At 40.7% G+C, this 14,296-nt stretch overlaps 1 protein-coding gene across 1 annotated transcript; it reads left to right on the top strand.

Annotated features, from left to right (window-relative positions):
• Positions 1-341: 341 nt before the first annotated feature.
• Positions 342-3,611, top strand: LOC136714905 (serine/threonine-protein kinase N2-like). The gene is made up of 9 exons (XM_066692533.1): positions 342-620; positions 909-1,000; positions 1,214-1,390; positions 1,753-1,815; positions 2,082-2,158; positions 2,258-2,400; positions 2,839-2,946; positions 3,238-3,318; positions 3,414-3,611. Exons 1-9 carry the CDS (start codon positions 348-350, stop codon positions 3,609-3,611), a joined length of 1,212 nt encoding a protein of 403 aa, XP_066548630.1. The 5' UTR covers positions 342-347.
• The last annotated feature ends 10,685 nt before the right edge of the window (positions 3,612-14,296 follow it).

The following is a 14,296-nucleotide window of genomic DNA, read 5'->3' as shown; positions in this document are numbered from 1 at the left end:
TTCCTTACCTAGCCTTAGAGAGCCGAACAGGTGGTAATATGTTGAGTGTTTGATCAGGATGCCAACTTGCCATTGCCATGCAGTATGTAGTGACATGTATATTAGGTTTGGTGGCATTAAATGCTATGCTTTAAAATGCTATTGATTGGCTTTGCACAAATGCTGGCTGCCCACAGGGTGAGCTGTAGGAAGAGGGTTCCAGACACTGTGCTTAAATCTTTTGAGGAGGAAACAGAGATGGAGAACTGAAGTGTGTTTTACAGTTTGATGGAGCCCATTAGAGCAGGATGTCTGTTTGATGTATCTAATCTCCTCTTGCTTTTGCTAACTGCTAGGGTCCAGAGAAGATGGGGTTCAAGTCATTCTTGAGGCTGTCCTACACATTGCCTACAGTGCTGGGGCTCATTTGCTGGCGGTGGTGCACGTCTTGCTGGAAAGAGCGCGGCACCAGTCACCAGGCAGAGGAAGGTGCTGGAGTGGGGCTGCCTGAGGCACACAGCCTCGCTCCCTCTTCCAGCCACGGCATCGAGGAGAAGAGCAGCAGGGGGAAAATGCAAGTGCATTCTGGTCTCGAGGACTTTGAATGTCTTGCTGTTCTGGGCAGAGGGGCGTTTGGAAAGGTAAATCCCAGTAATCAAAGTCATCATGGTTATTATGTGGGGCAGTTCCAACAATCAGTAGTTCAATAGAACATGTGGAGAAGAGATATCTGCTGGACACCAGTTTTCCTAAAAAATATATTTGTGGACAATTAAGAAATTCATTTTTAACCTTTAACAAAACCTTTGTGTGTGACTTATTAAAGTACAGCATTAGTGAGGATGTGTTACTAAATGCTTGTGTTGTGAATGTAGATCCTGGGGTTGGGAGTGGAGTTTGACCATCTTGATTCTGTGTTGCTTTGATAGGTGCTGCTGGCTGAACACAAGAAGAGCAGAGAAATGGTGGCCATCAAAGCGCTAAAAAAAGTAGACATTGTGGCCCGTGATAAGGTTGACAGGTGAGGCTTCATTTTTATTTTATTTTGTAAGCAGAGCAAATATCAATAAACCTAGTCATGTTTTAATGCTACACACTAATACACTGCATTAGCAAAGTCTTCATTGATTTTGTATTTTCTTACTCTGCAGGAAAGCTGCCATTTTGTTGCTTCTGCACCTGAGCTCTTTCTAAATGTATACTCACATGCTGTCTGTCTTTTGTCTCACCTCAGGCTCAGGTGTGAAAAGAGGATTTTGGAGACTGTCAGCAGTGTGCGGCACCCCTTTCTGGTGAACCTCCTGTCTTGCTTTCAGACGCCACAGCATGTCTGCTTTGTGATGGAGTATGCGGCGGGAGGAGAACTCTTTGTGCACATTCAGACAGCCAGGTTTTCGGAGCCCCGGGCCGTGTAAGTGCAGAATTGTCCATCTCGGTAGAAAAGCTCGCTCTACGAACAGTGATGATGTCACCTGAGGGGCATTTCAGCACCGTGCAAATTATTATTCCTAACCATTGGCCTCACCTCCACATAACAAAGCAAAGTACAACTAAATAGGCTAATATGATCATGATCACAAAAGGAATGCAGATGTCGTTTTTGGTGTCTGTTTGTAGTGTCTTTCAGATCCGATGACATGGATTGCTGGAGTTCCTGCATGGACAGGAAATTGGCTGGTTTGGCTCATTTACGTTTGAGTGCAATCAGCTTAAAAACCAGTGAGGACAAATATTTGAACTGTGCTTTTGTCGTTGGTCTCTTTTCTTGAACAGATTTTATGCGGCTTGCGTGGTGCTCGGCTTACAGTTCCTGCATGAGCGCAAAATAGTGTACAGGTAAGTCATCAGACATCAGCAATTCTTACAATATATGAAGATGAGAAAATCTACAGTCTCACAGAGATCAAGCACAGCCTAAACTATTCACCGATATCATTTAATTCCTCTTATGTTTTGTAAATGATTTATTGTGACGCTCACAATAGAATGTCCTAAAATCAGTGTGGACATGTACGTGATTGCAAAACGTTTGAGAATTGTGTTTCTGACAAGTTCTCTCTATATTCTGCAATCCAAGTGATTATACTGTGTTTTTATTGCAGGGATTTAAAGCCTGAAAATTTGGTGCTGGACTCAGAGGGCTATCTGAAAATCACAGACTTTGGTCTGTGCAAGGAAGGTACGTTATAAATCAATTGTATTGTTTTCCTAGTTTGAAACTTTTTGTATAATTTCCTTTTGTACTACTAAGTGTTTTTTCCCAACTTTTTCTTGCTAGGCATGGGTTTCGGAGCTCGAACTCATTCAACTTGCGGCACTGCAGAGTACATTGCTCCAGAAGTCGTGGCAGAGAGGCCTTACACCCGGGCAGTGGATTGGTGGGCATTGGGTGTGCTCATTTTTCAGATGCTGGTTGGTGAGGTGGGTATTCTAAATAGAACTTCATTTTTTACCAGTTGATTTAGAAAATTACAAATATCCAACTTGACTCACCTAGGAATTTCAGAATACTATACATATCCTCTAAAATACTAATGCCACCTAGGCAAAGTTAAATCTATACCATGAGAGCCAGTTGGGTTATAATTCAAGCTTCGATTACGTAATTAGAGTATTTGAAAATTGAGTCAGGTTAGCTTCTTGGTGGGATTTCAGTTATTGCAGCGATGAACTGTGTGTTCGATCATTTATCTGCTTTAATAAGTCATGTCTAAGGTGTGCATTGACCATTGTGTTGTGCAGTAGACAATATTTGTGTCTGTGTGGCTCTTGCATTCCCATGCTCTGAATGTGAATAATCAAAGGTTTGGCCTGAAGTAAGCCTTTAATGTGCTGTCCTCTCTCTCATTGTGCCTGTAGCGTCCTTTCCAAGGTGTCTTCAGAAGAGAGGTGTTTCACAGAATTGCTAAGGCTAAAGTGAAATATCCTCGGTTCCTCTCCTCAACAGCCACCTCCATCATGAAAAAGGTCTGTATGCCAGGGTTATTCTTTCTTGTGACAAATTTTTGCCTCCAGCTTGTCCCTCTGTATCCTGCTTATAACCGTAATGAATGGATGTCACTGTTATTGAAATGTTGTGGAATTGGAAAAAGACCCAGTGATTGTAGCAGTGGAGTGAGATTCACAATAACAACGCAATTCCAACATATGCTCATCTGTACTTCCAACTACGGGAACTTATTTTTAACATCGTGTTTCAACTTTAAGTACATTGATGGAAAATAACGTGCTCTCCTTCTTGTTCTGAATCATCTGCAGCTTCTGAATAAAAGTCCCGGAAAGCGCCTTGGGGCAGGGAAGGGAGATGCCGAGGAGGTGAAGAAGCATCCCTTCTTCAGAGTACGTTGGCGCACACATCCGCTCTACAGCCACTCTTTCACATGAAGGTGGCACCGCCTTACCCTGACCGTCTTTTCATTCGTCTCTCATTGCAGAGTGTGGATTGGCCAGGGCTTCTGGAAAAGAAGGTGAAGCCTCCTTTCATTCCTAACATCCAAGGCCGGGAGGATGTCAGCAATTTCAACAAGGACTTCACCTCAAAAGACCCAGTCCTGACTCCATCTCACCAGCACCGGGTCCTCACCGAGCAGGAGGAGGAGAAGTTCCAGGACTTTGGCTTCACAGCAGATTGACTGCTTGCAAATTACGTTTTTTTTTTAATATGAAACGGCGGCAGTTAACCCGCAACCCGGATGCTGCTCACCCCAGCTGCTCACCAGTCTGCCCTGGAGGTCTCACCCGCGTGGGGGGCTTCTCTGCCAGCTTCCTCTGCACTACAGCCCACACAAGTGTCTCAAGTTTGGAGTTCTGACCAGTGCCCACACCAGCTGGCGCTGACCACGTGTGCGCCTCAATTCATCCCCAACAATTAATCCTGTTACAATTCGTTGTCTTAACATCAATTAATGTTTTTAATTGATACATTAATTTGAGACTATAACCCCAATAATTAAGTTTTATGGAATTAGTCAGAACAGCCGGCAGTGAGGCTGCAGACTACTTAAAGCAGGTTTCATGTTAAAGTTAAATTTCCTTGAGTTAAACGGTATCAGAGTAAAACGAACAATTACAAGGCGATTAATACAGATTTTAAATTCTCCTAATTAGAATTTTGTTTCAATAACATGGTTCAGGTAACATGAACTAGTAGCAAATCAGACAGCGAGGCAAATTCACTCATTAATATCCAGTTAGACTGGATCATTATTCGAATTTAACCAAGCAATGTAAGAAATCAATATTAATAATAATAATAATAATAATAATAATAATAATAATAATAATAAGGAATCCACATATGCACTGAATTTAACGTGTAAGTGAAAAAATAAACAAATTTATAAATTATATTTGTCAGAAGGACTGACCCTCCATATGTAGCACTGTATTTTCAAAAGCCTTGTATTTGTTCGTTCTACTCTGATAACATATAACTCCAGGAAATTAACAAGTACTGATCAGGAATCAAACCCAGATCACCAAGTTCACAATGCTGTTCTCCAACCACTGTAGCAACTGCTGTACAACTTTAATGTGAAACCTGCTTTAAGTAGCCTGCAGCCTTTGCTGCCAGCTGTTCTGACTAATTCTATAAAACGTAATTATTGGGGTTATAGTCTCAAATTAATGTATCAATTAAAAACACATTATAATAAATAATACAAAATAGTTGTGTGTCTGTGTGTATATTTTTACATATATATATTTTGACAAAGAGGCTCCCTCAGGTGCTTCTTGCACACTCTTGAGCAGGAAGGATACTGTAGAAGCCTCTAGAAGCATCTCAAAGATTAAATGAGAAACAACTAAAATAGAACTAAGACCACCCTTAACCCCCTTCTCTCTCTCTCAGCCTCTGTTGTAAACATATTGAAATGAGTCAGCTTTCTTCCCGTTTAAGGGGGGGCTCTGCAAAGCTGTGAAGACAAGATGTACTAGATATATGTTTGTTTGTGCCATAGATTATTTGCCTTGATATCATTCTCTTATTCGGTGGGCTGGCACCCAAAATATACGGGTGTAGTCCCCTAGCATTGGTATGAGACACAGGACTGTGTGTGTATAAAACTGTATGCTCTCTGAACTCTTTAAGGAAGTTGAGACAAATACCTGCGTGTCACCAGTCGATCTTCCTTCCGAGCGCTCGTTAATAAAGACTCTATTTAATTCAAACATCTTGAATCTGATTTCTGAAAATAACTTAGGGGATTCTTCAGAAACTGTCTGTTCAAAGCGGTTTCTGGGTTACCTGGGTCAATGTCTATAATTTCTGCCTTATAAAGCACAAGTCTCATATTCCAATAGCCAGTCCAAAGTTCAGTACAGTTCCTCCTCCAAACAATATATATCACGCCAGAAAGAAAGTCCCAACAAGCAAGGGTCATACGCAGTAAGGTCTATCCTTTTGTCTTCCAAACAACACACAAACAACACACAAACAACACACAAACAACACACAAACAACACACAAACAACACACAAACAACACACAAACAACACACAAACAACACACAAACAACACACAAACAACACACAAACAACACACAAACTCTCACACACAGTGTCCTCCTACTACCACACCTTTCCAGGAGCAGAGATCACTTTATATAGGCATTGCATTAGCCCTTAATGCCTGACAGGTGAGTCTGCTGCCCTTTGGAAACAAAGGACCTGGATGCTTCTTGGGGAATGTAGTTTTTTTAGCAGCAGTGATTTTGTAGTTTGTAGTTCCTATAATAGCGCCCATCCACTACATGGCCATGCACTTTGCTACAATATATATATATATATATATATATATATATATATATATATATATTTATATAGCCTGCCTAGTATATATACACATATATGTGTTCTATGGCTCTACAATAATTTGGTTACAAATGATCAAGTGGAGAACATGTAATGATGGGGGCGAATTGACAGGGACAAATTGTCACGGGATGAATTGTCATGGACCCGCTGTCCACCCTCAGGCAACTGGGCTCCTGCCTGCGTCCCAAGGTGCACACACAGTAGACCCCAGTCAGGGAGAGGGCACGCTCTTGCGGCACATGGTTCCACATGCGGCCACCGCACCCTGCCCCCGGAGGATGGCCACGCCTCCTGCACCACACGCCTGGGGCCAGACCACCTGTGCAGGGCACTGGAGGACCCCTCCTGTGTGAACAGACACCACTGCTTGGAGTGCATCTCTGGGCGGCCCTCCTCAGCACATTTTCTTAATGCCAGATTGTGCCAAATAAAGACTTGATGCTTTTAAAACAAACACTGAAGTGTGATATCAAGTTAAAAGTCAACAACTTTCTTGACTACTTTTGAATCTCTAAATTAACCAGAAAGGTGCATTTTATTCTTTCCCCCCTGTTCTTGTATTAAGAACACTAGTAGGGGACCTCAGGAAATAGATACAGGAACAGGGAGTCAAGTCTATTACCAATTGCTGCAGCTTGCGCCGTTCCCCCTGCAGCGCTCTTCTGCGTCTCGACTGGCTCTTGCGCTCAGCTTCTCACAGACTGCGGACCCAGTGTGTCTCCTTTCCGTCTGACTCCATTCCCCTTTTCACTGGTCAGCTCCCTCTCACAGGGCCAGAGAACAGGTGAGAGCAGTCCAGCTTTGGGGGGCACCTGTGATCAGGGACAGGTGCTTGGCGAAGGGCAGAGGACCATGGTTAGTGATAAAACACACAGCACTCAATAATTCGATTACATCAAGAAACACACGTAAATAATAAACAGTGGTAAAGGAAAGGAACAGTCAATAAAACAGCCAGACTTATTCCAGGTCTGAAGGGAATGTCCTACTGAGAGACTGAGGGAACTGAACCTTTTCACCATCAAACCAGAGGAGCTTTTCCACATCAGCAGGGACACACGGACAGAAAACAGGAGACACTTCTTCACACAGAGAGGCGTCACAATCTGGAAAAAACTCCCCAGCGATGTGATTGATCCTGGCCATAATCCTGTCCAGAATATTTTTTTTGCCTAATAACAAACTACAATTCAGTCACATTGAATATGTTATGTAAGTATTTAGTATTTAGGAAGTACTTATGTACTGATGCCTTGTTTGTAAAGCCACATTCAGACAACCCTCCTACAACACCCTGCTTCCTTGGATTCACAGATAAAAATCTTGACAGAATCTTGTCGGATCCTTTACAATCCTTTAGGATCCTCACTTGATGTATTGTCTGTACTGTTACCTATAAGTGGGTTAATGGAAGAAAGTCAAATACATACAGTATAATATTAATATGGTTTAATGTAACATTTATTGTAATACAAATATACTGTAATAATACCTAATAAGTTTAATTGAATTCTCAAATCATGAATAATTCATTTTTTACATGACAATGATCAAGATCCTACACAACTGTAATTTGACAGTTCAGATCATCTTATTTTGATAGTTCGACTAGTTTATTGCCAGTCTGACAGTTGGGTATAAACATTAAGATTCTAAAAAGTTAGCCTCCTCACACATTCTTGGTCAAAGGTGGCTTAACCTGTTTTTGTTGTGGGCAAAACACGAAACCGTGCCCACGATGTGGCAGCGAGAGTCGAGTGCTACAGGTGCATGAGGAAGAATAAGCTACCTCACTCACACCAGATCACAGAAACTAGGGAGTTCAACTGATGATCAATATGATATATTCTTTTAAGTTGTTCCCTAATTGGGAAATCGGGAAATCACAGATAGATCTGTTTTAGTTTAGTATTACACCTGGCTACATTACAACAGCTCTTACTTTGTGTCTCTGCCATGATGGATCCATGTCAATACAGACGCTGGAATTAAAGATACCCTGCTTCCCAAACATCTGGTTTTGATATCCAAGAAGTGTGAAAAGGCTAAAATTCAGAGGGGGTCATTACCCTGGAAATTGGGTTTAACAAACCATTTAAACAAGAGCAATACATACTTGGAGTTGTACTCTAGTTACAAAAACATGTTGAGCTTGAAGAGGCCCCAAATTCCTCGTCCGTACATGAGGTTACCAAAGAGCAAACCAGCTTCTACCGGTTTGTACCAGATGCATCTCTCTGCAGACTCACAATACAAATTTAGTACAGAACATATGTTCTAGTAAAACCACAAGAAGATGGGGAAATGGGCACACGACCCCCCTTTGCCTATCTAGACATGCGTTAGATATGTGTGGAATATAAATAACAAAATGGCTACATATGTCTCCATATTTGGGCATAAACTAGAAAACATTGTTTTAAGCTTAATCAGGAAGATAGTGAGGATATCATAAGATAGGGAGTTGTCTCCCCCTCATTGGTTCAAACTCACCCTGTCCAGGATAGCGCAGTATGTATATAACATCATACAAGCTCTATGATTTTAGGGAAGTAAGGACAGAGAACTGTGTGTGTGTGTGTTTTACTTTCTCCAAGCAGCTTGACTAAAGACTGTGTTTGATTCAATCTACTCTACAGTCTGATTTCTGTTACAAGTAATTAAAAAGGGGATTCTTCACGCTGAATAATGTTGATATATAGATATCAAATTTACAAATTTACATTTCATATGATATATCGAGATTCATCAGACCAGGCCACCTTCTTCCATTGCTCCGTGGTCCAGTTCTGATGCTCACATGCCCATTGTAGGCGCTTTCAGCAGTGGACAGGGGTCAGCATGGGCACCCTGACTTGTCTGCGGCTACGCAGCCCCATACGCAACAAACTGCGATGCGCTGTGTGTTCTGACACCTTTCTATCAGAATCAGCATTAACTTTTTCAGCAATTTGAGCTACAGTAACTCGTCTGTTGGATCGGACCACATGGGCCAGCCTTTGCTCCCCAAGTGCATCAATGAACCTTGGCCGCCCATTTCGTCGGTTCACCGCTTTTCCTTCCTTGGACCACTTTTGATAGGTACTGACCACCGCAGACCGGGAACACCCCACAAGAGCTGCAGTTTTGTAGATGCTCTAAATCATACCATTTGACAATGTATGTGTTGTTTCATACAAATCGATACAAATGCATCAACTATCCCATCCAAATGTTAGACAAGAGTCTTGTACTATGATAAATGTGGTCGTTATTTATACGTTTACTTTTAGTACATTTTAAAACGTCTTTTTAATTACACTAGGTTAAGAAAATCCAAGATGGCGAATTTGTTAAAGAATTACATGTTTTTGGTGCATAAAAAGTCAACGTTTAGTTTTTTTGGTATTGCACATATCTAAGTTAAGGCATAATCTAACCATTAAACTGTATAACAGCTTTAATAATTATTTTTCATACTTGTCCTCATCGCTCCACAGAGGCCGAGGCTCCTTCTTCAAGTCGGACGGGGAGGCAGAGCAGGGATTGCGCTTCCAGGGCGACTGCAAACGTCTGCTCAAATCTTATTCAAGGTTCACTCATTCCTTGCTTTCAATACATTCTGCATTTGTCCACTGCTAGCTGCTGTGGATTAATGACATGCATTTCTTTGTGTTTTGAACTAAAGAGTGAAGAGGACACACTGAGCTAGGCCACAGACACTGTGAATAGGACACACTGTGAAGAGGACACACTGAGCCAGGCCACAGACACTGTGAAGAGGACACACTGTGAAGAGGACACACTGAGCCAGGCCACAGACACTGTGAAGAGGTCACACAGAGCCAGGCCACAGACACTGTGAATAGGACACACTGTGAAGAGGACACACTGAGCCAGGCCACAGACACTGTGAAGAGGACACACTGAGCCAGGCCACAGACACAGTGAAGAGGACACACTGTGAAGAGGACACACTGAGCCAGGCCACAGACACTGTGAAGAGGACACATGGAGCCAGGCCATTATGCTGATGGGATTGTGTGCCAGCTTATCAAAGGGGGAAATGGCTCTCTGTGAGTTTACTACTTCACACCCTGGGCTTGTTGGTCCTCTGACCACTCACAGTATATAAAGCTCTGCCCTGACCCTTCCTGCCCCATCCGCAGTTCTGTGATTTTTTTTATTCAGTTTTTACTGGGCTGCTTTTGCTTTTTACTTTGGAGAGAGTCTCCACTCAGTGGATCAGTGACCACTAGATTCACTGACCACATCACGAAAACAGAGTCGGACAATTTGATGCCCCGACGATGCACTAAAACGCAGCTCAAATTGTACAGTTTACTGAAATACCGCCCTCACTGCTGTGAGAGGCTGACCTGCACCAGATGGGCAGGACTGTATGTGCATGCTAGCTATATATTTAATTTGCTAAAAAAAATATCAAATGATAAATATATATTCTTTAAGAATTGAGATTTAGCATTTATTTAAGTTTTTATAAAATAATATATATATATGCTTAAACTACCGATTCTCTGAAACAATGTGTTTAATTGGAGAGTAATAGTTCATGACCTCTTCCTGTTTCTAAATTCCATCCTTTTCAGCCTGCCAGCAAAATATCATTAAAGAAAAATAACAACTTGCTTATTAATGTAAATGTTTATTCGAGTGCTATAAAACAATGTTTACCATATTAACATGACATTGTAAGATAGGTGAAGTGTGTATACAGTGTCTTCATGTCTTTATACACGAATGGGCTCATCTGAGATGGGGGTCTATGATGAATACAACCAGCAAATGCCATTTTACATATCAAAAGAGAAGCAACAAGGTATTTTTAAACTATTTTAGTTAAAGCTTCAATACATTATAGTTTAATGTACTGTATGTATACATAATAATGATTGTGTTTATATATATTAATGAAACATACACATTTGTATTACAGTATTACACTTTAATTACACTACATTCCTATTCATCATAATATTGCAATAGTTATATAAGTCTATAGCTGTCATGGTCCCCTAGCGCTCCCCCTCTATCCCCACTAGGGGCCGCCATTTCCCTGCCTTCTCCCTGCTCTCGTCACTCTGTCTATTAACATTCCGGTCACCCATGTGCACTCCTGTTCTATCCCGCTGTTCCCATTCGCCCTGCACATCCCAAGCCTGGTTCCTGCTTCCCTTATAATCCCCTCACTTCCCTCCGTCGGGGCGAAGTGTTGTCAGTTCCAACTGCAATCCCTAGCCTTGTCCCAGTGCCTGTTCCAGTCTTGGTCACGTATCCCTGTCCTCTTTGTGCCTTGGATTTCCCGTGTTCCCTTGACTTCCTGCCTGTCTTCCCGACCACGAATCCGTCTTGCCTTTGCCTGTCTGTACGCCTGATCCCACGACCAACACCTGTTACCACGACCTTGTCTTCGTTTAGCCCTTGTTTGCCTTGCTTTGCTGGTACCCAACCCACACCTGTCCGACCATCCCGCGATCCAGCACTGCACTGGGATCCCCTGTTCCTGTGCCCCCGAAGGTAATCATGACAATAACCAATATAGTAAGTAATTTGATACTCAAAACATGACTAATTTATAATTTATTTGCTTTCGATATGGTTTTGCTCTTAATTATTATGGTATTCATATAAATTACCATTTAAAATATGAAATTCATATTTAAAAATTGCACATTTTTTCAGGTGTTTCAAAGATCTCAAAAGCACCATAGGTGTCCCCTGTGGCAATTCTGTGCGGCAGTGCTCCATTGACCCAGCTACTGGTTACCCAATACAACCTGCCAGTTTTTCCCAGAAAATAATCAAGAGCCTGCCTGCTGTAAGTAGTAAAACTAAGTTTTAAATGTTCTCATACCAATCTACATGTGTGATATTTGACAAGTCCTCAAGAAACAAAATATCTGTCCAATATCATTCCTTGTTTTCAATTAACATTTATTACTTCCTCTTTGGTTAGTATAGCTCAGTGTTCTCTATCCTTCCCAGTCAGTCCAGTAGAGATGCCCAACAACTAACGAACTGGACAAACTTTCAAAGCTGTTTGCTCCAGTGTACAATTTGAAATTTTAGCACAGACGTGAATAGAAATTGCAGGTACACTAATGCTTGTATTTTATAGATAACTGGATTCTGTAATGACAAAAGAACATAACACGGAAGCCCAGAACATGCAGAACAGAATGTGCAACTACAGAAGTGTATGGAGTGTGATTGGCAGCTCTGAGGACTTCAGGAACTCTGGTGTTTTGGTCAACCCTCCTCCTGCACCCCAGTTCACAGTGTTACAGAAGGGACAGAGAGAAATGTGCTTGGTGCTGGATGTGTCAGGAAGCATGATTGTAAGTCCTTAAAGCATTATTGTAATATTGAAATCAATTAACACTGAGACGGATGTATCTATATCTAAATCATAAGTGGAGGATAATAAGATGTACCTAGGAGATTACAAAACACCCTACATAGAATATATAACTCCTGCAAGGGCAATGGACAAAGTCTTAAACAGAACATAGTAAACACTAGCCATAAGATTAGCATATATATCCAACATACTACTAAGATACTACCATGGTTTTTTGTTTGTTGTTTTCACAGACATTATCACACTTACGTATTTCTCCGATAAAGCTACATAGATGCTTAAACAGCCCTGATCCAGCTAATTGTACAGGTCACTCTAAATCACGAATATCTAAACACTAGAATAAATGTAGTTTGTAATAAGTTAGTTATTAATCAATTTAGCAAGTGATATAACAGTGGAAGCTCTGGTCCCTGGGAGCTGAAAAGTGTTTAGATGTTTATACCAAATTACCTTTAAATTACATAATTCACCAACACAACTGCTAAATAAATCTTTACAAATTGATAATTTTAAGGTGACAAATAAAATCCTTTGGAAAGAGGGGACCAGTGTTGAAAACAATTGCACTTAAATCCTGGCCAGCTGGGTAAACAAATGTCCTGTAAATTAAATCATTGCCAATTTGAATGTATTAATATATGGGTAATCATCTCTAGCACATTAATATTCAAAAGCTACACTTGTTGTTATGTGTATGAAACTACATCCAGTAATCTATTTCACATACATGTTGCCTGTGCATGTTTCCCCCTGTTAATCAATTTTTTAAAATAAATTATAACAATTAAAAAAAGAACATACATTTATTAACACATTTTCTGTTTTATTTATGTATTTTGTGTGTGTGCATGTGTACTGATCTGCAAGGTTGTATGAGTCATGTAACGCTGTATTATTATTTCCATGTTTTCCATTGAGCTACAGTATAACAGAATAACTCGGCTGAGACAGGCTGCTTCACTCTTCCTGAGAGAGGTTGTTGAAGAGCAGTCCATGGATGGGATAGTTCAATTCCATAGTGTTGGTAGCATAATCAAACATTTAACTCTGGTTCATGATGATGCATCTTGGGAAGAACTGGTCAAAGCCCTGCCCACAAGAGCTAGTGGAGGTACAAGAATATTAAATCTGGTTTTGAAGTAAGATGATTATCTAATCAACCTACCACTTAATAGCTGTTGGGGTAAAATTGCCCCCTATGTACTGTATATACCCACTGTATAACTGTTAGAAAATATAAGAAACTTTCCAGAAAGGTACTAGTTAAAACTTATTTTTATTAGGATTTCTCTGCTCACATTATGATTTCTCTGCTCAGACTTATCTGTGTGGCAGACAGAAACAATTTCTGCTGACGTGGAAATTCCTTGGGTAACGAACCAAAATTATGTATTAATACGTTCTTATTAGTACAGTGTGTCCTTGGTACCAGCGCTTCCATAACTGAACTAATTACAAAGAAAACCTTACGAAATTTTGTTTCCTGTGTCATTGATATCAACGCCTCCCTGCTTAAACTAATTATAAAGAATACCTTATTAATTATCGCTTCCCATGTCTCGGAACTGCCCCGGACATATGCCAAGAAGATATCCAGTTTCGGGAGTGCCCCCAAACTCCTTTGAAATACTGCTTGTAAATGTATAAAAGGCTGTGTGAAACTTTCAATAAACGAAGATAAACAAACAGACTTCAGTGTCTGTGAAGTTTTCCTTCCCGAGCGCTCGTCTCCTGCAGAAAGGTCTCATCCGTTACTGGAAGCATTCACTGGGGTGCCTGATACACTGCACCTTAACAATAGCAATCATGAGTTTAAAACAATGAATGGTTATTATAAATTATATATATATATATATATATATATATAAAGTGAGGGAAAAAAGTATTTGAGCCCCTGCTGATTTTGTATGTTTGCCCACTGACAAAGAAATGATCAGTCTATAATTTTAATGGTAGGTGTATTTTAACAGTGAGAGACAGAATAACAACAAAAAAATCCACAAAAACGCATTTCAAAAAAGTTATAAATTGATTTGTATGTTAATGAGGGAAATAAGTATTTGATCCCCTATCAATCAGCAAGATTTCTGTCTCCCAGATGTCTTTTATACAGGTAACGAGCTGAGATTAGGAGCA

Source organism: Amia ocellicauda, chromosome 19 (genome assembly GCF_036373705.1).
Source record: "Amia ocellicauda isolate fAmiCal2 chromosome 19, fAmiCal2.hap1, whole genome shotgun sequence".
Taxonomy (NCBI): Eukaryota; Metazoa; Chordata; class Actinopteri; order Amiiformes; family Amiidae; genus Amia; species Amia ocellicauda.
This window is presented reverse-complemented; position numbering and strand designations above follow the sequence as displayed.